The sequence below is a fragment of the Lampetra fluviatilis genome, chromosome 15 (assembly GCF_964198595.1).
Source record: "Lampetra fluviatilis chromosome 15, kcLamFluv1.1, whole genome shotgun sequence".
In the NCBI taxonomy this organism is placed as follows: Eukaryota; Metazoa; Chordata; class Hyperoartia; order Petromyzontiformes; family Petromyzontidae; genus Lampetra; species Lampetra fluviatilis.
The window spans coordinates 12,791,043-12,818,600 of record NC_136289.1 but is presented as its reverse complement, the minus strand read 5'-3'; the positions used below and the strand labels follow the sequence as shown (position 1 = coordinate 12,818,600).

Sequence of the window (27,558 nt, the reverse complement as noted above, 5' to 3'; positions counted from 1 at the left end):
CCCCCCCCATTCTGGAATTTTAAATATTGCTTTTTTTTCTCGTGTTATTTACATTGCCCTGCCCTTCAAAGTGTTATTCATTAGTTGCTGTTGCCAGCAAATGCTGATGACACTCACAATTATTTAGAGGCCCTCCTGAAACTTCAATCTGTACAAATGCAGTGTGAGCCGTGAGTGGCTTGTTGACATTTATGTTTATTAATTGAAATTCAGAGTTGGCATGTTGATATTTTGTGAATTATTTAGTTGTAATTAATGGATCTTGTTTGCCATTGCAACAGTATGATTGATAAACAGTACAGTATCAGTTTTCAGCGGCACTTTCAATTAAAATTCCCCAGCCATTTCATGACATAGAAAGCCAATTAAGACATTGCTTGGGGTCCAAAAATACACTCGTGATTTTAAATGCACACATCAAATTAAAGAATATGGTGGGTTTAAAAAAAAAAATCAAACAAACAAGTCGTGCATCGTAAATATTGTGTGCAATCAAGAAAACGAAATGGCAAGATGCCGATACATGTCGGTGTCTGGTATGGAGAGTTATGAGCGTCCATTTTCTAGATTGTATTTTACTGGAGCACGGGGTACACATTGAAAAGTGATTACGCGTGTGTGGGCCACGTGGCATCGCACAAAGGTAATGCACGGATTTTGCCTCGAGCCAAATGAGGGCTAATGTTAGAAAACAGAAAAGCACAAAAGCTGCCTCCGGTAAAAGGCGAATGGAAATTCCAGGGGTTTTGCAAAGCTCATTCGTGGTGATAGCGTGCTCAGCAAAGATTCAAAATGCTTGTGCATCGGTCAGGCGTGGTCAATCCCGCCAGGTTTAATAGCGTAGCGAGGCAGCCAGAGATAAAGATGGATGAAGACGGATGAGTGTTCCGCTGACGACTAGGCTCATCCAAAGCACTCGGTGTGTGCTTATCTCACAAAGCAACGCTATGTTACCGACTCGTACATTTTCCAGTTTTTTATCTCTCCCTTGTTACACTTTTAGCAGCGCCGTCGACGTTGCTTGGAGAAATGGCACTTTTGTGACGATGCTAATTGTGCCGCTCGCTTTTTTTTGCCTCCCGCGCTTTGAGCAGCAAATCCCAGAAGTGTCTCCGACAGGGCGCTACACAACTCTGATGCCTCTCATCTTCATCCTTGTCGTGGCCGCGCTCAAGGAGATCATTGAGGACTACGTGAGTTATACCCCCACCGATGCTGGGATCCCACGGGGCATCTTAACGGCCCACTTGACCGGGTTAGAAAACTGGCAAGTGGGCAAATATGATATAGCGGAAGTTAAATGAACTCTGATCACTTCCTTTCAACCGTAGAGGGAAGGGGAGAGTAGAGGGAGAGGCAGGGGGGTAATGGAGGTGGTGAGTAATGGAACCCATGGATCAGCGAGTTGGGACAAAACCCGAGTCAGGGCGGAGCTGTTCAAGAGGCAGCTCAAGCGCGGCTCAGATCTCGTGTCGAGTCGTCGTGGGGATGCGGCATTAGTCCACTTGTTGTTCCAGTTTATATTTTCAGTTGTCGCGTAACAGTTACATAATAAAAATAAGGTAAAGTGAGAATTTCACAAGTTTAGCCAGTCTTCTTGCTGCCTTTAACACGAATATGTTTTTTCTCATAAAAATGTCCATTTTCTGTTCTGAATGTTAAATAATGTCTCGGTTTGGTAGCAACGAAATCCCTCGGTTATGCTCTCACCGATCATGCGTTCAACTTGTGTACAAATTGCCGCGTCGTTTTATTTTCTGTTTGAGCCTCCTAAGGGTTGACACTTTGCAGAGAAATGTCACGCCTTATCCTTTTCCCAGAAAAGACACCGGGCTGACAGGGAAGTCAATAAGAAGAAGACGACACAAGGTACTAATGCCAGATTGTATAGTTTGAAGAGACACCAATGGTTGACACACACACGTACAAAATCCAATCGCAAAACTCGGGAGGCTAATTTGGGGCCTGGTCTCCTCTTGAATGCAATTGATGTTCCTTCAGTTCGACCTCCATAGTGATTAGGTGATCTCCGTTATTTTTATATTTTTTACTCGTCTTTTCTGGAGCCTAAAGTGTGATAATGTGATACGGTCAGCAGCTGCATTGCCCAAGGGTAGTAGCACAAGTGGTGTTAATGGATGCCATTGACTTGTGATTATTAATTTATTCGGTTCTTCCAGTAACTTGCAGCAACTTGACAGATTAAATTATTCTTGTTGGAAATAGCTCGAGTATAATGATATTTTATCTACATTCGGAGGGACTGTTGGCTTCCGTTACAGCTCTTGTGACCTGAATTTGCAGCCAAGTGTGGTAAAGGTAGTGCTACGCATCCTGTTGTTGGTCATCTCGGTTATTTTCCGTAGTGGTGTCGCACGGATAGCCCAGCAGTGGGCTGTAACTCTTCCAGTTTCACTTGGCTCTAAAGGGCCCAAGCTTCATCTTTGTTGACGTTTTACATGTAACATTGACAGCATTTATCCACGAGCTCTGTCCATTTGTCCGATATTGGTAGGTAGGCATGATAATTCTCTTAAAAATGATCCAATATCAATTAAGTTTGGGCATGAAGTTGCGTTTGCTCTTTAGGGACTTACTTGATTTGAAAACCAGACACATTGATGGAAGGGTTTCCCAAAAGGTTGGACACACGACTCAAACGGACTCTGTTCGGTGTCCCTGCCCTGCCGCCTGAGACGTTCCCTGTCGTCAGAGCCGCTATCAGAGCCCGGCGCTGACACAACGCACCGCTTCCCGCCGCGCTTGGCTCCAGCTTGGCCGTTATTGTTGCAAATAAAATATTTGCAAAGTGGGATGTGTGTGTGTGTGTGTTGGAACGCGTTGCGTAATCTCCGTGTGCGCTTGCTTGTTTTTTTCTTTCTTGACCGTGTCTATTTCACCAACCCCTTTGATGACCCACCCTTGGTTTAGTGTTGCAGAATGGAGACTGGCATACCGTGAGCTGGGAGAAGGTGAGTGCCCGGTTATCTCGTGCACCCGAGCAGCGGTAATTGGATTATCCAATATTGGTTGTTTATGTACACATCGGGTGAGCGGTGGTGCCATGGTTAGCACACTGCGCTACAAACCTAACAACCTCAAGTTTGATTCCCAGCCACGCTCACATCAGTTGTTCGTGATATCTGAACTGCACCTGGGCTGTTCCCTCTGCACAAACCCGCGCTGACCAGCGTGGTGAGGTGTAGCCAAACAACCCCCTGCTTATCATCATCATGGTATACGGATGCCCTCATTCAGCAGTGGATTTACAAAGGGCTGTAATATATATGCACTATATATAATTATCAAATTATTGCTTTCCTATGCATTTTACTCCGAGCTACTTTCTGAAAATGTGTCTTTAAAAGAAGTTTCGTTATGACGCGATGTAATTGAATAAATGCTGTTGTTGTACAATTACTTGACGTTATAATCGTCCTTGGACGCTGTTGTCTCGAGCGCTCCGTAGTATTGCCGCGTTCCGGAAACCTACCGACCAATTACAAAACCTGCATTGATATCGTTTAACGTTGCCACCAGCTGTGGATGCTGTTCACCCATTCTCTCCTACAGGTGGCAGTGGGTGATGTAGTAAAGATAAACAGCAAGGAGCATTTCCCAGCAGACATTGTGATTCTGGCATCCAGGTAGTGGCTCTGAGACGGATTTGAGAAGCTCTTAGCTGTGGGCACACAACTGTGCCAACTTACTCCTCCTCGTCTCCCTTGGAAGTTACTCCCTCCCCTCCCACCTTGGCTATGGTTCTCACTATATTTATTCCCTTGGTTCACCATCTAACTCCTTCCTTCGTCTCCCTCTATCCCTCTACCCTCTTTGTTGTCCCTTCCCGGACTTCTTTCTCTCTGCACCCTTGCCGTGCGTTCTTTCCCGTGGCCCCTTGAGGTTGGCGTCGGTGACGTTCTCAGAATCACGAATGGGCAGAAATTGCCAGCAGACCTGGTCATGTTGTCCTCCAGGTCTGTCCCTTTCCGCTCTCCTCTTGTCCGTCCCCCCTTTGGTTTTCTTGACGACGAGCTTTTTTTTTTTGTCCTTCCCCACTGCTTCAAACTTCTTATTGTTTACACGCGAATCCACTTTTTTCATCTTTGTGCTCGTCATTGCGGTGAATGTTGGGCCACGCCGGTGCTTGTCTGAACGAACGCAGCGTAGCTTGGCCGATCACGGTCCATTTCACTGCGGCGTGGCACGCACTCCGCTGTACACTTTGATGCGATGCTAGGCATGTAACATTGCTCCGATTAAAAATTATTGTCTTGTTCGTAATATGTGCCTTGTGAGAATCGATTGCATATTATTTATGGAAATGGTAGGTGGATTTTAACCTGAGGCCAATTGGGCAAACGAAACTCTATAAATGAGACAGAACAAACGTAAAGCAATTCAAATGAGACGTTTTAAACAAGATACCATGAATACATGCGTTTTTGTTGTCAAACAGAGATCTCAAATTTTGGTAATCCATTCGATCATTGGGGTGGGGTGGATTGTTACATGCCTGCAATGTGCACTGTGTGCTAAGTTGAAAGAATTACAAACATCCTTTACAGGACTAATTATAAACGGCCAAACACTTCCCTGGTAGATGACGATTTAAACAAATGTGAAATATATTTATGTACACATAAACTGATTCTAATATTGACAAAAATATATTTTAAAGTGTTGTATCGAAAGGAAGTGTAAATGTTAAATATATACGCTACTCAAAGAGCTCACACGGGGCTTGTCATCTGGTAACGTGTTGATGTATAATTGCTGAACCAAGTAACCAAAAAGAAATACATTATTATATTTATTTTATTTTAAAAGTACAAAGTGAAAAAAAACCCATAAGATTGCGTAACTTAATTTAGAATCCAGTCCCAACGTCTCTGTTCAGACTTGGCTTTTGCTTTCCATTCAGCGAGCAATCACTCATTTTTTCTCATTGTGGCAGCTTCTGTTTTGGATGCTTGTTCCATAAAGAGCATTGCAGCAGCACCACCACCACATAACCACGTTAAGATGAATTGGGATTTAGATCCAATGTTAAAGTATATTATGCTCACAACCAAGCAGCAGCATGGGTCAGCTTTCACGATTAGAATCAAATATCGCTCCGTTTCTATAATATACCCTACGCTCTTTATTATCTCTCGCTGGTTAAGAAGCTATATTATTTAATGTTTCTGATGCAGGTTAGTCTGGTAATCGACGATGACATTCTGTGCTTTGGTTTTTATTTAGTGAACCACAGGCCATGTGCTACATCGAGACCGCAAACCTGGACGGTGAGACGAACCTGAAAATTCGGCAGGTAACAACAAAGTTTTTAAGTAGCTTTTGTCTTTTCGTAGATTGGTTCCATGATTTTTTTTTTTATCGACCCCCGGCTGTTGCAATTTAACTCCCGTCTTCTTTACTCACCCTTTGTTCACCGGCACATTTTTTCTTGCCTTACACCGACCACACGCAGGGCCTGCCACTGACAGCTGGACTGCAGACCAGCGATTCCTTATTGTCAATTGACGGGCGCATTGAATGCGAGGCCCCGAATCGCCACCTCTACGACTTCACGGGGAACATCCAACTACAGGGACATGGGTAGGTCTCCTCGAATAACGTGTCACTTTCTCCATTGCTGGAGGTTCTATCCTCTAGAAAATGCATTTATTTGATTCTGCGTTTGAACTACCGCGGAGGATTTTGTGGTTATGCAGTGTAGCTCCGCACCTCGGATTAGCATGCTTGGCTATGTACGGTGCAAAAGAAGTTCAACGTACATGCAACTAACTGACATGTTTTTTGGGTTGTACCACATGTTGTTTGGCATGATCTCCGACGTTTTGCTCCGTGGGCTGGAAGCATCTTCATTTGTGGGAATTTCTTCAGGAACGTCAGAACGTCTATTCCTGAAAAAGCTTCCAGTCCTTGGGATGAAACGGCGGACGCAATGCTGAACAACACGTGCCATAAACCGAAAACATATTGGAGAGCCATGCATTGAACAGACCGCTCTACATGTTGCAGATGCTACTGCCAAACCCATAAACAGAACATGTGGTAGAAATGGAATACATTTTCTTCGTATGTAAATGTAGTTTAATTGTTCATCTTATTGGCTGCGATTGATTGATAAGGTTACGATGGTTACGACTGATGGAGATGATGCGATTTCTACTCGGGGGTGTGTGAATGGGGAGCGGTAGTGCAGCTGTTAGCGTGCTGCGCTTCGAACCCAACGACCCGAGTTAAATTCCTGAGACTCTACGGGGGGATCTTTGTCTTTGTCTTTGAACAGCACGGTGCCACTGGGCCCAGACCAGATCTTACTGAGAGGAGCACAGCTGCGCAATACCCAGTGGGTGTTTGGCGTGGTGGTGTACACAGGCCACGACACTAAGCTCATGCAGGTACAGCACACGTGTTGCATGTTACTCAGCACATTTGATTCTCACCTGGTAAAACAATGTTTATCGCTTCAAATAAGCAGGCATTCATTCATGCATTAATACACGCATACCGACTAACAGGCAAGTAGGCATTCATACATAAAGCTACGTCTTTATTCAGGCTTACCTATAGATGCAAACTCGCATGAATGCATGCATTAATCCACACACAGACTACCATATATCATTTAAAAAAGTCCAAATATTGAAATTACAGTTGTCCAATAAAAACTCGCCGAGTCTTAAGACTTTTTTTGTGAGGGTCCTGCATTGGGATGTTTGTCCGATTTCATGAATGAGTATTTTGTTAGGCTGCGTGTTTGAGGTTTTTTCTCAAACTTTTGCCATGCACGACTACGGGTATCTTCATCTCCTGAGGATGCCCTTGGTAGTGTTTGTGTGGGGAGCGAAAGTGTCGCAGTTAGTGTACTGCGCTACGAACCTGTCAACTCAAGCTCCATTCCCGCTCACGGCCAACACCAGTGACAAATATCTGAACCTGTTCTGGGCCTCCCCTAAGTCGACTCAGCCTCAAATGTGTACTTAGTGCGGTGTGTAATCATCGCCACTTTGGGAGACAAAGGGGGCCGGGTGTGGTGCTGATCACCCACCCCCTCGCGGACAATGCCGGCCTTCATAGGTGCTCGCTAACAGCACTTGTCTCAACAGTCTGTTAAGGCTATGTGGCGGATCTTTATCTTTATGTGTGGTGAAGCTTAACAGGCGAAATGCTCAAAAGATGGCCTCACCCGGGAAGACCACTTGGATTACGAACGGATGCGAAACGTGCGTGGTCAAACACTTCCTCTTGTCTTTGTACACTTCAGAACTCTACTCGCGCGCCACTCAAGCGCTCCAACGTGGACCGCGTGACGAACCTGCAGATCCTGCTGCTGGTGGTGACACTTCTGCTCATGGCCCTGGCCAGTGCCATTGGCTCCTCCATCTGGACCTCGGCACACTGGAAAGGGGACTGGTACCTGGGGTTCCGAGGTCAGATTTTCGGGTGCACAAATGCGGACGCGGTGATCGGGTTAAATGTGTCGCGCCTTTTTGTTGCCCCAGAAGATTACCGGGAGAGTGAAGCTTCTGGGGTGCCGTGATGGATGAAGAACATTTACGAAACGTCGCACACAGCGGCGTAATGGGTTTTGCCGGGGCTACGGTTATTTTGGCTGTCATGGCGGGTTAAGTTTGTTTCTGTAGAGCTTTTGAGATGTCGTGATGGAATATGAGGATTTATGAGAGGTAATTTCTAGGCGTCGTATTGGGTTATTTGGTAAACGTACGGGCATTGGGAGCGTGATAATACAGTTCAGGTGTTAACTCAAAGGGTTTGGCAGGGCACCACGATGGGTGTGTCGGCTTATGGGAATTGATGGGCATGATTGCCAAGTTTAATAGGGTTGGGTAGAAAACATTGGTTTATTTTTGACTGATCATTGTCGATTTATGCTCTGTTTTTTTTCTTCAACAGTAAACCAATGTGATATTACAAACATATACCTAACTTGCTTTTTGTGTGTTTTTTTAATCTTAGATAATGCACCGTCAAACTTTGGCTTCAACTTTTTGACCTTCATTATCCTCTACAATAACCTGATTCCCATAAGTCTCCTGGTGACCCTGGAGGTTGTCAAGTTCATACAGGCCTTCTTCATCAACTGGGTATGCACCTGCTCACTCTGCTGCGTTACAGTTGTTTGCACCGTCAGCTTTGCCAAACGAACCCTGAGTGTCGAAAAAGCTAATTTTAGTATTTATAAATTGATCAATTTAATACGCTGGGCGGGTGGCTCACGCCTCGAATCCGACCCTTTTGGAAGGCGAGGGATGGTTGACCACACACGTCTGAGGAGCTGCGAGATGGCCAAGAGATGGTAGTACAGCAAGTCGATTGAATCCATCTGTGCGGAGATTTGTGTTTCCCCCCCAGTGTGCATCGGTTATCTCCGATGACTCCATTTTCCTCCCACGTACCAAATACTTTTTCATGGAATTGGCCAAACTTCATGATGACCCTCCTGAACAAGAGTCTTAAGGTGTTCTTTGTTTATCCTGGATAAATAAAATTTGTATTATTATTATTAACGCCAATTTAAAACATATATAAATTGTATCTGATTCAGTGTCACATAAACGGGATATCCCATTGAAAAATTAACGTGTCTAGCAGTAGCGTGTCACGGTACGAGTTCAATTTAGGAAAAAGTGGTGTCATTTGTCGAACTCTTGCTGTCGGTGTGCCCACAGGATGCGGAGATGTACCACGAGGAAAGCAACACAAATGCCATGGCTCGGACATCCAACCTGAACGAGGAGCTGGGACAGGTAGGGCACACAGTGGTGACTTCATCTCAGGCATTCTTCATTGTCATCATAACGAGCATGACCTTTGTTAGACTCGCTCACGACATTTGCTGTTATTGTCGTACACAAAAAAAAACCCGGCAAATTCACTGAGCTGTCATTTTCTCTTTTTGTTGGTCTAGCTTTTTTTTTACCATGAGTTCGGTGAGTTGTATTTTGATCATCTCTAATCTTCGCAGGTAAAATACATCTTCTCGGACAAAACCGGCACACTAACCTGCAATGTCATGGAGTTCAAGAAAGCCACAGTGGCCGGCATCGCTTATGGGTAAGTTGTGAACATCAATAGTTTATTTGTCTGACTGGTCGTTGTCATGTTTATTTTTTTCGATCACATGGAGGGTGGATTTAAAATTGTACTTGTTTATTCCAAGGCATAACGAAGAACCATCAGAAGCGGGATTTCAGGACCCAGCTTTGCTGCAAAATCTCCACAGCAATCATGTGAGCCGTGAAACATTGGTGAAAGAAATGTGTTAAAAGGACAAGCGTTATTATTGTTGTTTTTGTAAAAGTAATAACTGTTAATAACATTGATTACCGTCACATAATTTGCCATGTGGGTGTTGTTGCTACCAAAAGTTTGTTTACATATTTTTTTGTGCAAAAAATAAAAACATTTCCCAAACAGAAACATTTAGGCCGTGGAATTGTAATTATGGCGTAACAATTTTTTTTTTATTTCCACGTTATCTGTCCTGGCAGCCGTCGGCTGGGGTCATCTACGAATTCCTCGTCATGATGTCCGTGTGCCACACGGCTGTGCCGGAAGCGGAGGACGGCTCGATCGTTTATCAAGCCTCCTCGCCCGGTAAGGGGACGACCATCGCTTCTTACCGGAAGGAGAATTTAAATCAGCGGTTGGGGGCGGGTGGAACCTGCCTGTGCCTTGCTGCGGGCCAAATAGGATTTTCAATTACCTTTTGGGTGGGTGGGCCGCACATTAACATGCAGCACAAGTTCAAGTTTATTTTGTTCAACCAAGTGGGAGCTCAAGAGACCGGGATAGTTTAATTTGCAAAAGTGACCTGGACCTTGACCTTGGTGACTGCTGTCCCTGCTGGAGGCCCATCATGGCATGCACAATTTAAAAACACAGTGTGGTCAAGTTGAAAATATTCGCCTTTAGTACCCAATTATTGTTTTTACGATGCTTGCTGTGACGGATTTAAAATCGTTTTGGGGGTCGGTGGGGATGCTGTTTTAAAGTGTTAGGCCTCATGTAGCCTCTAGACATTTAATTAAGAAGAAGAATTTGTGGGCCGTATCCGGTCCGTGGTCTGTAGGGCTGCCACCCCTGCTCTCAATAATCCATTCGTGGTAATTCCTGGTCACTGCACGATCTGTTTACAGCCAGCGTGCGTCATGGTTACACTGGTGAATATGATCTTTAAATTTACGTTCCAGTAATTTTATTCACTTTTTTTAACACGTGGAAGGTATCCTTTACTTGAACACAATATCTTCACATTAAACTCTCCATAGATTTCAAATGTACTAATTCTACAGACCACACTGCATTTCTCTGAGTGCCATCCTTAAGAGTGCCACGTATTTGTGTGACGGATTTGGTGTTTGTCAAACACCAGGGTATTCATCGTTTTACTCAGTGCATCTTTTGTCCACTTCTGGAGTTGGGTTTCACTAAGAACCAGTTTCACCTGTGTGACACGCAAACACCGGTGTTTAGTGTGACCCTTGTCCAGAAAAAAAGTTTGACCTCTTATGTCCAGTCGTGTTGTTACATTGACAGAGTGCACACCATTGTCTGCTGTGTGCATTGTAAATGAGGGATCAAGAGACCAACTGTACAGTCACAAGCGGCTCAACGCCACGGTCAAACACCTGCAGCCTACTGTACTGTATAATTAACAGCTGAAATGTACTTTTTTTTTGATGCCCAAGCACCACAATGCGGTATAGGCCTATGGAAGTTTTTTTGTCAAGATTTCTGTGAATAGCATTATCTGTACGTGCACAGCCCCCTTTTGCAAACACATTTCGGGAACGGATGAAACACGCAGCATACAATGATTAAAATAAAAAAGATTAACTCGGATAAGTTCAAACATAATCCAACTCTGCGATCAACATTTACATTTTTGTGCAATCGCTGACAGCGGAACATTTCTGCTCCCACTTTACGCGATCGTCCACGTTTCGTTTTCTTGACGCGCACAACATCACAACATGCATCGAGATTATTTCGAACGTTTGGCTGCTATAATAAATTTCGATTGTTTGGCTGCTTTCAATTTCCACATGATGAGCCGCTTCGTTGAGCTATCATCTGTGGCCAGGTCGCTTCTGAAAAAGAAGCTAATACATCAGTGGACTTTACCTGGTAAAATAAAAAATACTTTAGTTAAATCTCTTAGTGATTTACTTACCTGTCCAATACTTTGCACTCCCTGTCGTGTGTTTGCATCGTCTGTTTTTAAAACGCTCTTACCCTGTGCCGCCTACTGGTCATCTGTAGAAAAAGAGCTTTACAGCTCATCGGATTCCTCCAGTATAAATAAAGATTCTGATTCTGTGCAGTCGCGCCGCGCCCGCAGAGCGATGCGACCGTGGTGGTGCTGTGTCCGTGGCTCTTGTGTTGCAGACGAGGGGGCGCTGGTGCGAGCCGCCCGCAGTCTGGGCTTCACCTTCACCGTGCGCACCCCAAACATGGTCGTCATCGACGCTGTGAGCAGGGGGAGAGGGCGAGGCGACGGTGGGGTACAGCTGCGTAGAATTTGTGCATGTTTCGCACGGATGCATGCTGAACTTTCGCGCCACCGTGTGTAGCCAACCGTGCTAATTGATTGGCTATCATCATCAATCAGAAATGATCAATTGCCCGATGAAGCCCCCCCGTAAACCACCATCTTGTGACGCTATGACGATCCGTCACGCGTTTGCACGCTAGCCGAGTGTATCGCTCCGTCTTCACGCTTGACGTCCTCTCGGGCGTGTTCTGTCTTTTTGGGTGGATCATTATTACAGGAGTGTAAATGGAATGTGTGTGTTCTCAATGGTGGTGTTGTTTCTCTGACTCTGTAATGCTGCAATGCTGCATACGTTAGTCTTGTATGACATTGTTTATACGCTCAGGATTCACACGTGCATAATCAGGAAATGCTCGTAGCACATGTGCACTTACAATGTCTCAAGTTTGTTTATGGCAATAGCTTCGTGACAGATGTCTGATCGATATACACAAATGCTTATTTTTCCCTCCCCCAAACATTGCTTTGGCTCAAGCGGAAGGATTGTTGTCATTGTGTATTCTGAGAGTTGACTGTGCATTCATTATTGTTTTATTTGCTTTTGCAGCTGGGGCAGGAACAGAACTTTGAGCTGCTGCATGTGCTCGAGTTTACAAGGTAAGGGTGCAGAACCCTTGAAATGCACGTACACATCCGTTAAGTGCATCTATTGTAATGCAGTGCACGCACGCACGCGTAAAAGAGCGTCCCCCGTTTAGTCTACACAGTCTCGAGTGCAAGTGATGTTAGCAAGCACGTGATTAAGGACAGCACAGCACGCGAAGGAGGTGGTACGGTCAGAACCACTCCGGTTCTCTTTTTATCGCCCCAGCGCCGATGTTTACACACAACGCAACAGCCATTTAAGGCTGAGTACACCTCGGGGAGATCCAAGGCTAATTCAAAGACCACTACTGCTGATGTTAGCAGTGGCTGTGGGAATCAAACTCAGGTCGTAGTGTTTCGTAGTACAGTGCCCTGGCCACTGCACCGCCGTTTCCACGTTCACATGCATACGTACGTGCGTACCTACATGCAATGCGTACATCGCAATCAGAATATTTATACTGGAGGGATCCGATGAGCTATAAAGCTTTCATTCACAGGTGTACATGTATACGGTACACACAGTGAAACAAACTCCCTTATGTATCCAATTCTAATGGACAACTATTGATTACGGATAACGAAGGAGGCGGTGAATGAGTGAAGGAATGATTGACCCTTGCTGTGTACTTTGTTTTCCGGGCAGCATGCGGCGCCGCATGTCTGTGATCGTGAGGACCCCGTCCGGAAAGCTTCGTCTTTACTGCAAAGGAGCCGTGAGTCTGGCAACAGCCCTTTCCTACGCCACGCCGCCTTTAGTTCGACGCGGCGCACTGTGCATTTGTGCAGCGTCTCATTGTGGCCGCGTATCAATATGCTACCCAGAAACGGTGCGGATATTTAGATTATAGACAGATGCAGTCAGTCAGTCGGGAGGCAGAGGGAAATAGGGGAGTCTTGAGCCTGGACTTGAACGGAAACAGGGAGCCAGCAGCACAGATGACTGAACGGAAGTGGTTCTGGACAATGGGGGGAACAGGATAAAAACGGTGATCTCCCATGAGCGACGGTTAAATCTCGGGGGGTCAGTGGCGGTGTCTTTGGCAGTGAGCTTTGGTTGCTGTAGCAGAGAATGGCGCTGGTGGCGGGGGAAGAAGTGCCACAACAGAAGCGGTTGAGCGAGGGGTGAGAAGTGGACGCGCGGTCGGTAGGGGCGAGCCGTGGAGGGTCTCGTAGATGGTGCAGTGTGATCTTGATGTTGATCCGAGAATCGATATTGAATTTGGCAGCCAGTCGCGTGAACGAAGCGTCGGGGGTGTTGGCGCGGTCACGTTAACGAGTGTGGGTGAGCAGCAGCAGCAGCGTTTTTGATCAAATGGAGTTTGGAGGTGAGATGTTTGTGGGGGAGACTGTGGAGGAGAGAGTTGCGGTAGTCCAGTCGGGACGTGAGGGGGGAGGCATTGATGAGGGTCGCGGTGGTAGCTGGGGTCAGGAAATAGCGCAGCTCGGGAGATGTCGTGCAGGTGGAGGCGGGACGTTCTGCACCGTGGGATCGTGTGGGGAAGAGAACTCAAATGTGAACGTGTTCCAGCGTTGTACCATCTCCTTTTTGTCGTTTATTGTTGTTTACCTTGCAGGATAACGCTATATACGAGCGCCTAGCGAATAACTCCTTGTACAAAGAGGACACCCTCCAGCATCTGGAGCTGTTCGCCTCCGAGGGTAAGCACTGTCGTATTCGGCGCAGTTGACATAACCATGGGCACTGTGAAAATCTACGTGTTCATGGTTACGTTGTGAGAATATGCGTCACGTGTTCAGCAACGTCACGCGAACGAAGGTTTCATTGTTTTTTCAGCAATCTGGATATCGCCTTGTCACAATGGCATAGTATCCGATTATATAAATATGCAGATATTAATACGAATTATAATAGTTAAACCAAAGGTGGTGTATGCCTTTAACCCAGTACTCTGGACATTAAGGTGGGTCAAAGTCGTGCATATTTGGGATTCCCAAACCCACTGGGCCGAGGTGGGCAGGAGGTGGCAGTGCATCAAATAGGTTGTAAATCTTTCATAGTGGAACTTTCATTATTATATCCTCATATGGCTGGTTTCCCCTACACATGAAAAACAATCACTCTTTAAAGGTTTGGCCAAATATCCCAACGCAGAACCCTCCTAAAAACGTCTAAGACTCGGTGAGGTTTTTTTAGGTAACAAAGACAAACAAAGACAAAGATCCCCCATATAGCCTTAACATACTGTTGGGGCAAGTGCTGTTAGCGAGCACCTATGAAGACCCGCGAGGCACACGAAGGGGTGGGTGGCCAGCACCACGCCCGGCCGCCTCTGTCTCCCAAGTGGCGATATTTTCACACCGCACCAGTGACTCATTTGATGCTCTGTGCTATGATGGGAGTTATTCAACCACACATCACCACGCGGGTTGGTGACAGTGGGGAGCAGAGACTGCCGCACTGCTTTCTGCCGCCCACAACGTCCGCGAGTGTGGATGGGACACCTCGAGCACCCGTCCCGTTACTCGTCGTGATCGCCCCGCCAAGCACTAAATCACATTGTTCCGATGGTTTGCCAACTCGGCGCACGGCCAATAACTCAGCCTTGCCGTGACCGCCGTGCGGTAAACCAAATTAATCTTAATTCGATGACCACGAGGTCATGTCGTACGGCGGTAAGCGTGGATGCGTGCTGCGCCGCGTCTGCGGCAGGCCTGCGCACCTTGTGCTTCGCGTCGGCGGACCTGTCGGAGGACGAGTACGGCGACTGGCTGGAGGAGTACCGACGCGCTAGCACCACGCTGCAGGACCGCGCCGTCAAGCTGGACGAGGCCTACGAGCTCATCGAGAAGGTGCTTCCACCGCTGCACCGCTGCACCATTCCACCACCACTACACGGCTCCACCACCACTAAACCACTGCACTCCTGCACCGCTCTGCCACTACGACACCGCCGCACCACTGCACACGGCTCTGTGCAGCTCACTCTCTCAGAGCTTGGTCGCTTGGCACTCCCCCCCCCACCCCCCCGTCTAACTTCTCCGCTTTGGCACAGAAGCACTCTCGGCTCTGCCCACGAGGTGGCGAGCTTCTCAAAGCCAACAGCTGCTCGTTTGGAGTGAACCTCCCTCGCCGAAGGAGGGCTGCAATTCAATGTGGAATTTCAATACACCGTGACAGCTTGGTTAGGGGTGAGATTCGTTACCGGCATGGTTTTTTAAATTAGCCCTTGGCAAAAAGATATTGTTTACATGGGATAATTGTTATATTTACTCTCAAAACACGTGTTGTTTTTACATATATTATGTATACCACATCATGTTATACATTTTGTAAAAGTACAGCCCTTTCGGCTATACACTGCCGGATGAGGGCCTCCCCTCGTAGCGCTGGTTGTGGTGGGTTATTGAACCATAATTCACCATGCTGGTCAGTGCGGATTGGTGACGGTGGGAAGCGAAGACGTTGTCGCCAGTCGGTCGCTAAGCTCCTGGTCGGAGCGTAGCGGTCCCCACGAGTGTGGCCCGGGTGAAAAATGCGTGCGGCGGCTCCCTTACGAAAGAGAGCAAAGCCACAGGCCCTTAACACTGATTTGGGTCGCCCTGGCGAGGCTGCCACGGTAATCTTGGCTGAGCCCGGTTCTCGAAACCGAGCCGGCTCTACTTCTCAGTGGCCACGGATGACGTGGCCATGAGAGGGCTTTTTTTGAAAGGGGCTTGTTGCCCTTCCACTTGGTGAGAATAATGGGATGTCAGACCACGTCGTGCAGATCTCAGATCATCCACCGCGCGTAGGCAGGAGGGACGAGGGCACACGAGCGAACGCTGGCAAAGGCACAGAAACCACGGTGGCGCCAGGAGAATAGGAATAAAAGCCCCTGCATTAAGGACTTTAGATTTTACCCAAGTGTAGCTCGCAAAACAAATACCCACATTGAGAGATCAAAGATTTCATTACTGAGTAGGTACTTGGCCAGACATACTGATGTTTTGAGGTTTCTTTTCTCATGGGAAGAATCTTTTTTTTTTGGTCAACGTTTGTTTGTATTACTCCTTGATGGAATTTCAGTTTCTTGCTTGATTTATCAGGTTTTAATTTCGGTTACACGTGACCCAAAGCCGTGGGGTACGCTTTAGTACTTGGAATATACGACCACGATCCATGTGTAGTATTACCTACTGCCCACTTTGGTGGCAGAGGTATCATGAGCCAACAACACATTTAGTTTTGAGCATTTAGCCCTGACCCCTATCATTCATCGAAAGCACCCCACATCGGTGTCAATCTAATCTCGGCAAGGTTCTTCAGCACCGTGGCTAAATTCATCACTGAGAGTAACCGATATTTCCTGACACAAAAGCATTCCATTCCTGTAAACATGCCGCCCGTGTGGCTCAACATAGCCCTGCGTGACGGGAAAACATTGTCAACAGTCGATGAAAATCTCCATCAGCCAGAACAACCCCCTGCATAATGATTTCAAAGAGACCGCAGACGGCTGTGACCAGCATGCCTTTGAAGTGCAGTATATGGATCGGGTTGCATCTGTACGTCTGCTATAACATAGATACATTGTACAATCAAAGGTTTTGAGAGCTGACTTTTTATTTTAATATCACGATTTGAATCATGGACTCACTGCTGCCGCTTTCTAGTATATTTGCCGGGTCTTCGCGGTGACGCTGAGAAGCCACCCTTAGGATGGCTGTGGGTTCTGCTCAGCTCTGCTCTGCCGTCCAAAAAGGCGCTCCGTTAATTTAACTCAATTTTCTTCAAAGTCAAGTGTAAACAACCCTCCAATTTGGCAGGCCTGTTAAACATGTGATGTTGGCAAAACCGAATAAGGGGGAGCTGTACGTACCCAGCACACACTCGTCTATTCAGAAGGCTGACGTTTCTAATTAAAATAAATTTTGGTCATAATGAGGTTTCTACTTTTTTTTGTCTTCTAAAAATAAAAAGTAAGGGGGGGGGGTGGGGGGATTTTGCCTGAAGCTTCAGGTTTTTTTGGCGGAAGACGCAGGAAACTCTAACGTGGCCGAGAGAGCGAATAACAAAGGAAGCTTGTGCTAGCACGGAACTCGATTCATACATAAGGGCAGAAGAGACTCTGCGAACGTTCGAGGCACACGTTGTTATCAAATTAATTATATATTTAAAAAATTCTTGAAAAACACCACAGAGACAAAGGATAAAAAACGTCTTTTTTTCGAATTAATAAATCAAGAAAGAGAAGGGGGGGGGGAAATAAAATTGAGAAAGTGAGATCAGTCCAGTGTTGGGAGGAATCCAATCCAAACACTCTACTGGAGCAGCTGCAAAGTCGGATGAAATTTCACCCGACCCCCAAACAAAGCCCCACCAGATGTCAGCCGCCCGGCACGGAGGAGGATGGCGTGCACGCCAGGCGTGAAGTGGTGACGCACGAAAACCAACAAGTGTAATTATTATAATAATTCACAATCAAATAAGAAATAAAATAAACAAGCGGAATTAAGAAAAGTTTCTTTTTTTTTTAGTCCATTCCTTCAGCCCCACTGATTCAAATTCCCCCCTCATCGTGGGCGAAAAACTCTTGCACGTGGCCCGCTCGCACGAACCGTGACTTCCTGCACGCCGTCGAGTGAACGCGTGCCAGGCGCACAAAGGGGGCATCTCTTATAAAGCACGAGGCAGAACCTCAGTGGGTGCAGAATCCTCCCAGAGTCCTCCGTTCACTTTTCACGGGTTCGCTTTCGTACGCAACGCGTCGCTCTCCCCACCCGTGTTGCGTGTGTTTTGGCGGAACTCGTTTATCGAAGCTCGCAGCACGGCGGGGATTAAGCGATCGCATGGCCGCCGCGCCCTTCGCTCCATGTGACGAATGGGCATCTTCCCGTCCCACGCAGGATGAGCGCGGTTGGCAGGCATGGCGCCCGGTCGTGGTCTTGAAAATACCGGACCACGGTCTCTGTAAATGCCACCGCGAAGCAGCTGTGTACCAATTTGTGCGTTTCACGACAATGTCAGTGGTCACGGTGCGGCTCTTAGCCCCGCTTACCACTATCTTGCTGCCATTTGTACTTGCTGCAGGCTTCCCGAAGTGCGGCGGCCTAAAATGAGTACCTGGTGCAGTTACGTAAACACTCGTTCTGGGGAAGGAAACAAAACAAGGATTTGAAGCTGGCCACCACCGCTCCCCCCCTTCTGTGCCAGTAATAAAAGTAGCCAGATAAAAGCACTTGCGCCATCAGTCTCTCCAATCTTAAAAGAAAATCTTCACGTGTGTCCGTTCCTCTGTGTGAGCACGTGCAAGCTCGTGGTTTGTGTGTGCATGTTCATATCCCTGCTTGCGTTTGTGTTCATGCTTTAAGGGGAGTGCTGCCGGAGTGGTTGGCGTTGCAATGGTCTGTAATTCCATTGATGCAGAGTGCTTTTCTTCGTTTGTGCACAACTTCAGTGACGATTTTAACCTGAACTTGGCTGGGCCTGCGCTAGGTTGATGAAGCTTAAAATGGGTATAGTGTGACAGTCAATGTCAGCACTAGGGAGAGAGCAATGTGGCCAGTGGTGTGGCAACTCGTTTTTAATATGTTCTCTCTCATTATCTCTTCTTTCGAACAATCTATACAGCTCATGAATGAATTGATTGTGTGTGTGTACTTGTGTGCTGCTATGTGCAGAACCTGCACCTATTGGGAGCCACGGCCATTGAGGACAAGTTACAACCCGGGGTCCCGGAGACGATTGCAACTCTCCGACGGGCTGACATCAAGATCTGGGTGCTCACAGGAGACAAACAGGAGACCGCGATCAACATTGGTACAGCGCTGATTGCCGACATCAAAATCTGGCAGATTCTTTACCCACTCGCCGAAACACATTTGCTAGTCCTTATGTTAAAGGCACAGCCGGTGACGCATACCCAGGAGCAAAGTTCAACATTGCTATTTGTAAACTGTTTTTTATAGAGGGCATCTACAAAACTACGACCAAGAGATGTACACATGTTGTTAAAACAAACAAAACATAATGGAAAGAGTTTAAATGTCACCAGAAAAGCTGTGTTTATGTAATCAATTGCAGCTTAATCTCTGTCCTGTAACACAAGTTGCAGTGTATAACCTATTGCTCTTTTCCTACTGCGTGATGCATGGTGACAAGAGGAAAAGTTTATTCATCAGAAAAACACACAGCCTTGAAACCAGCATGATGTAATATCCTTAAGATGCTGCTGATGACTTGGTATAGTTTTGGTTTGCTTGTTGTTGAAAAGGTTTACGATTATGACCGAATGCTCATTGTGGCTTTTTAGCAAAAATGCATCTTTGAAGGCATGTAAATTGTTGAACCTTTAACTGGGCAGCTGCCAACATTCCCTCCAAGGAATTCGGCCCATATGCCAGTAGGCTGCTCCAAAGACCATTTTTTCCCGTAAATGTTAAAGGCCTACGAAAATGGCTTTAATAGCTGAAACAAGATATGCAGTAGTTCTAACAGAAAGCATTGAATGTGCAATGGACGTAAATGGTTTAGATGGGTCACGTTTGCCTTGGATTAGCAGGGAATTTGTTCCTTGCAGCTCTTGTAGGCCACTGAACACACTTCCGACAAGGGAATTTGAAAGCATTTGTTCATAACGCAATCTAGTGAGCGTTTATGTTCTATTATCTATTACCTGAATACACAGTCAAATGAAAAACAGAAATAGGCTCCCTTTTTCAGTTTTTTTCTTCTCCTATCCGCAATGTCTTATTCTTAGGTTTTTTCGGTAAAGTCACGTAGGTAAAACATCAAAATTAATGAAAATAAAATAAAATAAAACAAAAATCACGACGTTTCGGAGGCAACACAAGTCTCCGTCATCAGGTGGGACCGTCACAGCCGAATTAGCTGCATCAAGCAGCTAATTGATGCAGCTAATTCGGCTGTGACCGTCCCACCTGATGACGGAGACTTGTGTTGCCTCCGAAACGTCGTGATTTTTGTTTTATTTTATTTTCATTAATTTTGATGTTTTACCTACGTGACTTTACCGAAAAAACCTAAGAATATGATTCCTTGCAGTCACGAAAGCTTCAAATCCGCAATGTCTTCTTGCTGAGATCCGGCTCTGCAATTGCCTGCTCACAGCAACGCTGGCAGAAGGGGCTCCGCTACATAGAGCCATTGAGAGCCCCCCAAGAGGGTATTTGGCCTACTCTTCCACGCTGGCCACATGTTACATCGTGGCAGCGCTGCGACGATTTTGAAACCATCCAAAAATGGCCATGTAATTTCGAACCAAAGGAAAACAGTCAACGTGATTGTCATACACGTGGGATTGGGTTCGTTATTACCACCCACAGCGGAGGAACAAGTTTTGGATGGATCAATTAAATGCACAGATATTTTTATAGCCGTAAGCTGGTATCCATTCCAAACGGACACACACCCGCTCCGTCTGTTTAGCCTCTATGTATTTGTTGGCATTACAAAACAAGGGGCACATGACTTATGATGCTGTGAATGATCAGATTGGATGACGTGTTCGTTTTCAGAGTGGGCGGCAGATCTACATGTCAGCGCGCACGGGTGCGGCGTAAAATCTGGACTGGATTTGCAATCCCTTGATGGAATGGAGCTAGATTGAGATGCGCACAGGGCTTCACGTTCGTTTTACAATGGTTGTGGCGTTGATTGTGGTTTTTTTCTGTGCGGAGAAGAGCGTGGCGGTGTGCGCACGCGCAAAAACAACCCCCTACCTCCTCGTGCTGCCGGACGGCAACGCTGTGGTGGGCAGTGCCGTGTGGGGGGGCCAATTTAGATTGGCCTTTCCCTTCATGGCGTTTGTAACCACCACAGCAGCCAAATTGGGGCTCTGGATGGGTGCGAGGGGCTGGTAACCCCTCCACCTTCAATTAATTACCACTAAACTACGATGTAAAAAACGTATTAAGCTTATGCCGGAGGCCCCGGGGGGACAGGCGTCTATGACGTCTCCTAGTCAAACCCCATTTGGCGGAGCCAGGAGACTGTATCCTTACCCCCGGGGCTACTCCAGAAACAACAAAAAGCCACTTCGGATGACTACGTGGAATGTTCGAACGCTCATTGCGGAGGAGAGGCTGCCACTCCTCTGTTGGGAGCTGGACCGGTACCACCTGGATCTCTGTGGTATTCAGGAGGTCTGGTGGACCGGCTCTGGCTCCTGCCACCATGAGGGGTGGACAGCCCTCTACTCAAGGCAGGAGACTGCCAAACAACAGGGAGTGGCTCTTCTTCTGAACAGAAGAATGAAGGGGGCATGGGAGTGTGGCGGTGAGGTGTGGGAAGCTGTAAGCCCCAGGCTACTTTGGGCTCGCCTTCCCATCAACCAGAGGCGAGGAATGGTGGTCGTGGTTACTTATGCCCCCATTGAAGACATCCTTGGAGGGATGCAGGCAAGGCCGTTGAGTCAGATGCCTTCTATGACCTCCTGTCACAGGTGCTAGCTAAAATGGCCCCTCGGGATAGAGTATTCTTGTTGGGTGACTTCAATGCCCGAGTTGGTCATGATGCTGGCACCTGGTCTGGAGTGATTGGAAGACATGGGCCAGATAAGCTCAATAACAACGGTAGGAAGCTGCTAGATTTTTGTGCAGCCCATGGGCTTGTAATTACCAACACGCTGTTACAACATCGGCGCATCCACACAACATCATGGATGCATGCCGGGTCCAAGCAAGAACATTTGCTGAATTACATAGTGACGGAACAGCGGATGCCGGCCCGTGTCCTTGACACCAGGACCTACCGTGGAGCTGATCTGCCCACTGACCATCGACTTGTCATCTGTAAGATGCGCCTGCCATCTCACTCCTCAGTGTGCCGGGAAAGCTCCTGGCAAGGATTATTCAACATCGCCTTGCCAGGCACACTGAGGAGGAGAGGTGGAGCCCCAATGTGGTTTCAGGAAAGGGCGGTTCTGCACAGATGCCATATTTTGTGCCTGTCTGCTACAGCAGAGGTGTAGGGAATTCCAACAAGACCTATATCTCTGCTTTATTGACCTGGTCAAAGCCTATGATACCATCAGTAGGCCTGGGCTCTGGGTTGTTCTTCGTGCTTTCAGAGTCCCTGACCCACTGCTCATGATCATTAAGGACCTTCATGATGGTGAGCTGGCCCGGGTAAAACTACATGGCCAGGAGTCGGAGCTATTCCCTGTTCACTTTGGGGTGCAACAGGGATGTCCTCTGGCTCCCACATTATTTATCATATATTTCGACCACATAGTTCGTGAAGCCTTCAATAGCTGTACCGGAGGAATTTCCATCTGGTACAGATACAATTGGAGGCTGATCGATGCCCGGGTGCGGTCAAGGGATGGCTCCCTATTGCTCAATCATGTTATGTATGCTGATAATCTGGTAATTGCTGCTCATTCAGGGGAGGAGTTGGAGGCGCTGCTGCTGAACCTGGAGCTTGCCACTAAGAGGTGGGGACTTACTATCAGCCCCACCAAAACTAAGCACCTACCTGGGTATTTTGTACACTCCACCCCCACAACTCCCAATTGGTGATAGGGCAGTTTTGGAAAGAGTGGAGAGTTTCCCATACCTGGGAAGTGTGCTCATGACTGGCTCCGGTTTGACAGCAGAGGTCTCACTCCGAATCAGTCGAGCGGCATTATCTTTTTATCGGTTGCGTAACGCTGTGTGGAATCTAGCTGGTCTGTCGCTCCACATGAAGCTTTAGGTCTTCTCGGCCACAGTCATTCCCTCCCTTCTCTACGCTTGCTAAACGTGGACCTCCTTAATGGAACATCTTCGCCGGTTAGAAACATTTAGGCTGGCCTGCCTACGATCCATCTTGGGTTTAACCAGGCTGGATTGTGTGAGGAGCTCACATATCCTTGAAAGATCTGGACAAAGTCCCATCGGTGAGCTCCTCCTGCAGGCAAGGCTGCGTTGGCTGGGTCATGTAGCCCACATTCCCAGCCACCGCATGCCTAAACAGCTTTTGTTCGGCTGGATAGAGGGGGCTAAACGAGCGCGGCACGGGCTAGAGAAGAGATGGAGTGATGTGGTACAGGAGGATGTGGAGCTGGGTGGACTTGTCAATGGCTGGTAGCAGCGGTGTCAAGATCGGCCTTTGTGGAGGCGGCTCATGAAGGACGCTACTGGGAGGGGGGAGGAGCGACGCTCACAACAACGAGTGGAGCGCCGGGTGGCTAAAGCACAGCAATTTGTCACAGCAGGGGGCACAGATGGTGCATCAGCCAGTCATCTCAGTCGACCCGTGGCATCTGGGTCTGCCCCGTGACTTCCTGCCAGCGGGCAGTCGACACTTCACGCGGCCTCAACGTGCACATAGCCTGGCACAAGCGCCGTTGTGACGTCACCACCACTTAGTGGCGAATGGCGTTTGTTGTTGTTGTCTTCCTGTGGTTTTGTCATCCGAAAGGCTACGCCTGCAAGCTGCTGTCACAGAACATGTCAGTGCTCATCGTCAACGAGGAAACGCTGGACGTGAGTGTGATCCCCTTGATGGGATGGGGGGGAAATATAAAGCCGGCCGCGTTCCTCGCGGGAGCTAATTGCATAATACGTATTCTTTATATTTTTTTATTTCTTAAAACTTTGAATAATTTCTCGGATAGTTTTGTAATCGCTCTCAGCCACCCCATCTGGGTTGCGTGTGAGTGGCAGTGTGCGGCGTCACACAGTAATTTACTCTAATAGTACATCGCCTGCCTCTTGCTCCGTCCTTAAATGAAATAAGCTGGCCCCTCGGGGGACCTGGAAAGTCGATGTGCAGACAAAATAAATAAATTAAAGGGGGTGCCTAATGCAATTATAACCCTAACGAGGGCGTGCCTTTTCTCTGAGCTCCACTCCAAATCCTTAAGTGTGTTTTCTAACAAAAATAAATAACACATTCTTCAGACAGTGGTTATTTTGTTTTATTGTCCTCTTCTCTCCGCTGATAATGTTCAGCAATGTTTAAATAAAGAATAAAAAATATAGAATTATTTATACATTAATAGGTATTTGATGTGTTCCGAATGTTATGCAAGTGGACTTGTTGATTGGTCTCTAGTGGTGTTAGGCCATGGTTTTGGCTCATGCAGAGATAATTTCCAGGCCCCTGTCGGTCACATATGCGGTGTTTGGTGTTTGGCACCCATTTGTTAAATTCATGGGGTTTAATAAATTATACCAAAGTAGCCCCTGTAGGATTTTTCCCTTAACAGCTCTGGAGTTTCCATTTAAACTTTTATTCAAATTACTTCAACAAAAAAAATCTCCTGCATTAATCCCGCTAAATCTGATTGCCTGCAAATAAATAATAAACACAGGAAAAGTTCAACACGCCGCTCAAGGAAAATGCATTTTATTGTGCGGCAGCCTGTGGACCAATCTTTTCCAGTAATGTTTGTTTAAGCAGTTCAAAACTCTCGACTGGGTTTTGACTCTCTTGCTTGTGAAACACATGCTGCTCGCTTGCCAGATGTGAGAGGCAAGAGCCCCCCATGTTGACAATGGATGAACAGTGAATTATGAGCGTTAATTAGTTTTGCATGCAGCCTTTTTAATTGGTATTCATGACAGGTGCAATAGTTCACTCCCACCCGTAATTTGACAAGCTGTCACAAATCAGGATCACGATTCTGTTTCAAGAATTTATTTCTTTGTTACGTTTTGACCATGTCATTAGTTATTCTTTGTAATAGTTTTCCCTCTCTTTTATGCATATTTATTCACCCGACAAGCCTAAATGTTTCACTAGCAGAGCATTTGTATATTGTTTTCAACGATCCTAAATATTCTATTAGCACGTGAATGTTTCATTGCATGCATTGTGACCGCCAGCTTCCAATTTCAATCAACGAATCTTAATGTCACTTCTGAAGTATTTATAGCTCATTGTAGAGATGCAGTACCGTCAGTCTTATTGTCACTTGGCTGCTGTTGTACGGTACACTTACTCCTCACCTGTTTCATTGAGGTTATCCATAAAAGGCTCGGCGAAGAAATTATCCATCTGGCGGATGACTCCTGACGACTGCAAGCAATATTGGCGGCTGCTGAGATGAGACTGCGAGTAGCGCAGACTTCTCCATCGGCATTTAGAAGGACCGCGGGCGATCTGGCGCTAACCGGACCGCCTCCGCGCAGGTGTCGGCTGCTGCAGCTCGAACCTCGGCGATCGTGGCCGTCTCCACCCGGATCCCCGGAACACAAACTGCGTCTGCGGCGGAGAGCAGACGATGCCTCGCTCGTCTGCTCCGGTGTCGTCTCTTAGAGGAGCCGTGCACAGCCGATGATTTAAGCACCACAATGCTGACCGTGTGCGGACCTGTGCCCGCAAATGGTCGTCATTGCATGTATGTACGTTGAACTTCTTTGGCACCATTCGAGAGCCAACCGTGCTAATTGGAGGTGCGGAGAAGGACAGCAAACTAATTACAAAAAGCAGTTCTAAATAAATTAGTTTTCAATGTAGATTTAAAAGTGCGGAGCTCCAGTGGCATCCTAATATCGCAAGGAAGAGCATTCCTGATGGCCGCAGAAGCGCATCTGAAAGCGCGCAATGCGGTGACCGGCTAGCCAAAAGCCCCTACTGCGAGGATGACCCCAGTTTGTGTGACGGTTTATGCTTCTTGACGAGATCAGCGGTATGGTGGATTCGGAATGAATACATGAATGATTCGCTGACAGACACCGTCTCTGCTCGTGGGCTGGGCTTGACAGGCCACGAGGCGCACGCTGGCTCAGCACTGCACCTCGCTGGGCGAGAACCTGGGCCAGGAGCACGAGCTGGCCCTCATCGTGGACGGAAAGACGCTGAAGTATGCCCTCGCCTATGACCTCCGCCACTCGTTCCTCGACCTCGCCCTCTCTTGCAAGTCCGTCATCTGCTGCCGGTTGGTGACCACTGTAAAACTAAAAAAATGGAAAGCAGTATCATTTTTTTTTCTCACATCCGGTGTTTTTTTTCTCGCTCTCGGCGCGAGCGAGCGAGCGACGACCGGTGATCTGACCGATCGAGCGTGCCTGATTTGGTCATTCTCTGTTGTTGGCAAAAGAGCAACCATACGGAAAATTAGAGCGACAAAGAATAACACGAGAGTTGAACTTTGCTGGACGTTTCGATTTGTTTTTCCCGTTCGTGCTGGCGGTGACCCGGACCCCCCGTGTGCTTCGTGTGCTTCTCAGTCGTGTTTCCGTATTTCTTTGCTTGCACAGTCTGCTCGGTTGAGGTGTGCCTACGTTTGACCTCTTTTGCTCACCGTTGCCTTCATTTGTTATCTGAACGTGCTCCAGATAGCTCTCCGTGTAATTAATGCAGTGTTGGTTTTTTTTAAATGTTCTCTTCGGCTTTTCGTTTCGGCGAAATGTCTACATCTGTACGGGGAACGGCCAATGAAAATCTTCAGGGAAGCTTTATATATACAAAAAACGTGAAAAGAAAATAGAACGAAAGTAAAAAAAAAACTGAGAAAAGTTGTGGGATTCCTGCTGACAGCTCAGGGCCCGTGGCACTTCTGCCGGGTGGAGGATCAAACGGCCGCCCATCGTCGCCAAAAAACCAAAACAAAACCCGACAGGAGCATGTGCTTCTGTCTCTCCGTCTCATTCTTCTTCCTACTTTTCTTGCTCATTTCCTCTTCCCTCCCCCCAACCCCCTTCGCCCCCCCCCCCTTCATCCAATTTTTATTGTTATTTCTTTTTTTTTCTTTGTGGAAGAGCGGTCAATTTCGGGACAATCTGGTTCACGTGGAGGTCACGGGCTTCACGGTTTCGTGCCTGGAGGTGGTCGGCAATTTTGGTTTTCTTTGGCATGGCGGGTTTATTCAGCTTGTCTTTAATGCGCACATGTCTCTCTATGTTGTGATCTTAGCCTCGAGGTTGAAATGCACCTACGGAGAGTTGGCAGATGCTTGCTATTTCTGAATAAAAATCGCCAAGGCGTACGTTAAGTTACATAAATGCTGCATACGCAGAATGTTTGAAAAATGGCCGCAGTCATTGGCTGTTTCCTTCGATGTTTTTACATCCACTAAACCTGGGGCAAGAGTAAGCGGTAAGCCTAGACTATGTGATTTCTGCTAATCTGTTATTCCACATTTATCGACGCACGCTTTCTCTTTTCACGCTAAATTGTTTCCTTCTCCTCCCCGTTGTCGCCCCCCCCCCCCATCCCTGTCCTCCTCGCGTCCATCTCACCTCTGGGGGGGGGGGGGGGTGGCCGCCTCGCCCTCGCAGGGTGTCTCCACTGCAGAAGTCTGAGATCGTGGAGATGATCAAGCGGCAGGTGAAGACCATCACGCTGGCCGTGGGCGACGGCGCCAACGACGTGGGCATGATTCAGACGGCGCACGTGGGCGTGGGCATCAGCGGCGTCGAGGGGCTGCAGGCGGCAAACTCCTCCGACTACTCCATCGGGCAGGTAGCGTGGCGCTGCCTTCCGC

The 27,558-nt window shown here is 47.3% G+C and overlaps 1 protein-coding gene across 4 annotated transcripts in view; it reads left to right on the top strand.

Moving 5' to 3' along the window:
• Positions 1-27,558, top strand: part of ATP8A1 (ATPase phospholipid transporting 8A1) — a 107,963-nt gene that overhangs the window by 23,494 nt on the left and 56,911 nt on the right. For 3 of the 4 annotated variants that reach the window (XM_078863266.1, XM_078863265.1, XM_078863264.1), the window contains exons 4-25: positions 1,095-1,193; positions 1,821-1,869; positions 2,932-2,972; positions 3,904-3,977; positions 5,248-5,317; positions 5,477-5,604; positions 6,302-6,413; positions 7,280-7,445; positions 7,993-8,120; positions 8,706-8,783; positions 9,002-9,090; positions 9,197-9,266; positions 9,528-9,633; positions 11,428-11,510; positions 12,141-12,190; positions 12,825-12,894; positions 13,756-13,840; positions 14,853-14,992; positions 18,803-18,941; positions 23,547-23,611; positions 25,838-26,010; positions 27,353-27,536. In XM_078863266.1, coding sequence (XP_078719392.1) covers positions 1,095-1,193; positions 1,821-1,869; positions 2,932-2,972; positions 3,904-3,977; positions 5,248-5,317; positions 5,477-5,604; positions 6,302-6,413; positions 7,280-7,445; positions 7,993-8,120; positions 8,706-8,783; positions 9,002-9,090; positions 9,197-9,266; positions 9,528-9,633; positions 11,428-11,510; positions 12,141-12,190; positions 12,825-12,894; positions 13,756-13,840; positions 14,853-14,992; positions 18,803-18,941; positions 23,547-23,611; positions 25,838-26,010; positions 27,353-27,536 — 2,199 coding nt within the window. Of the gene's footprint in view, positions 1-1,094; positions 1,194-1,820; positions 1,870-2,931; positions 2,973-3,573; positions 3,648-3,903; positions 3,978-5,247; positions 5,318-5,476; positions 5,605-6,301; positions 6,414-7,279; positions 7,446-7,992; positions 8,121-8,705; positions 8,784-9,001; positions 9,091-9,196; positions 9,267-9,527; positions 9,634-11,427; positions 11,511-12,140; positions 12,191-12,824; positions 12,895-13,755; positions 13,841-14,852; positions 14,993-18,802; positions 18,942-23,546; positions 23,612-25,837; positions 26,011-27,352; positions 27,537-27,558 lie in introns of all 4 variants that reach the window. The other variant, XM_078863263.1, reaches the window with a different exon arrangement.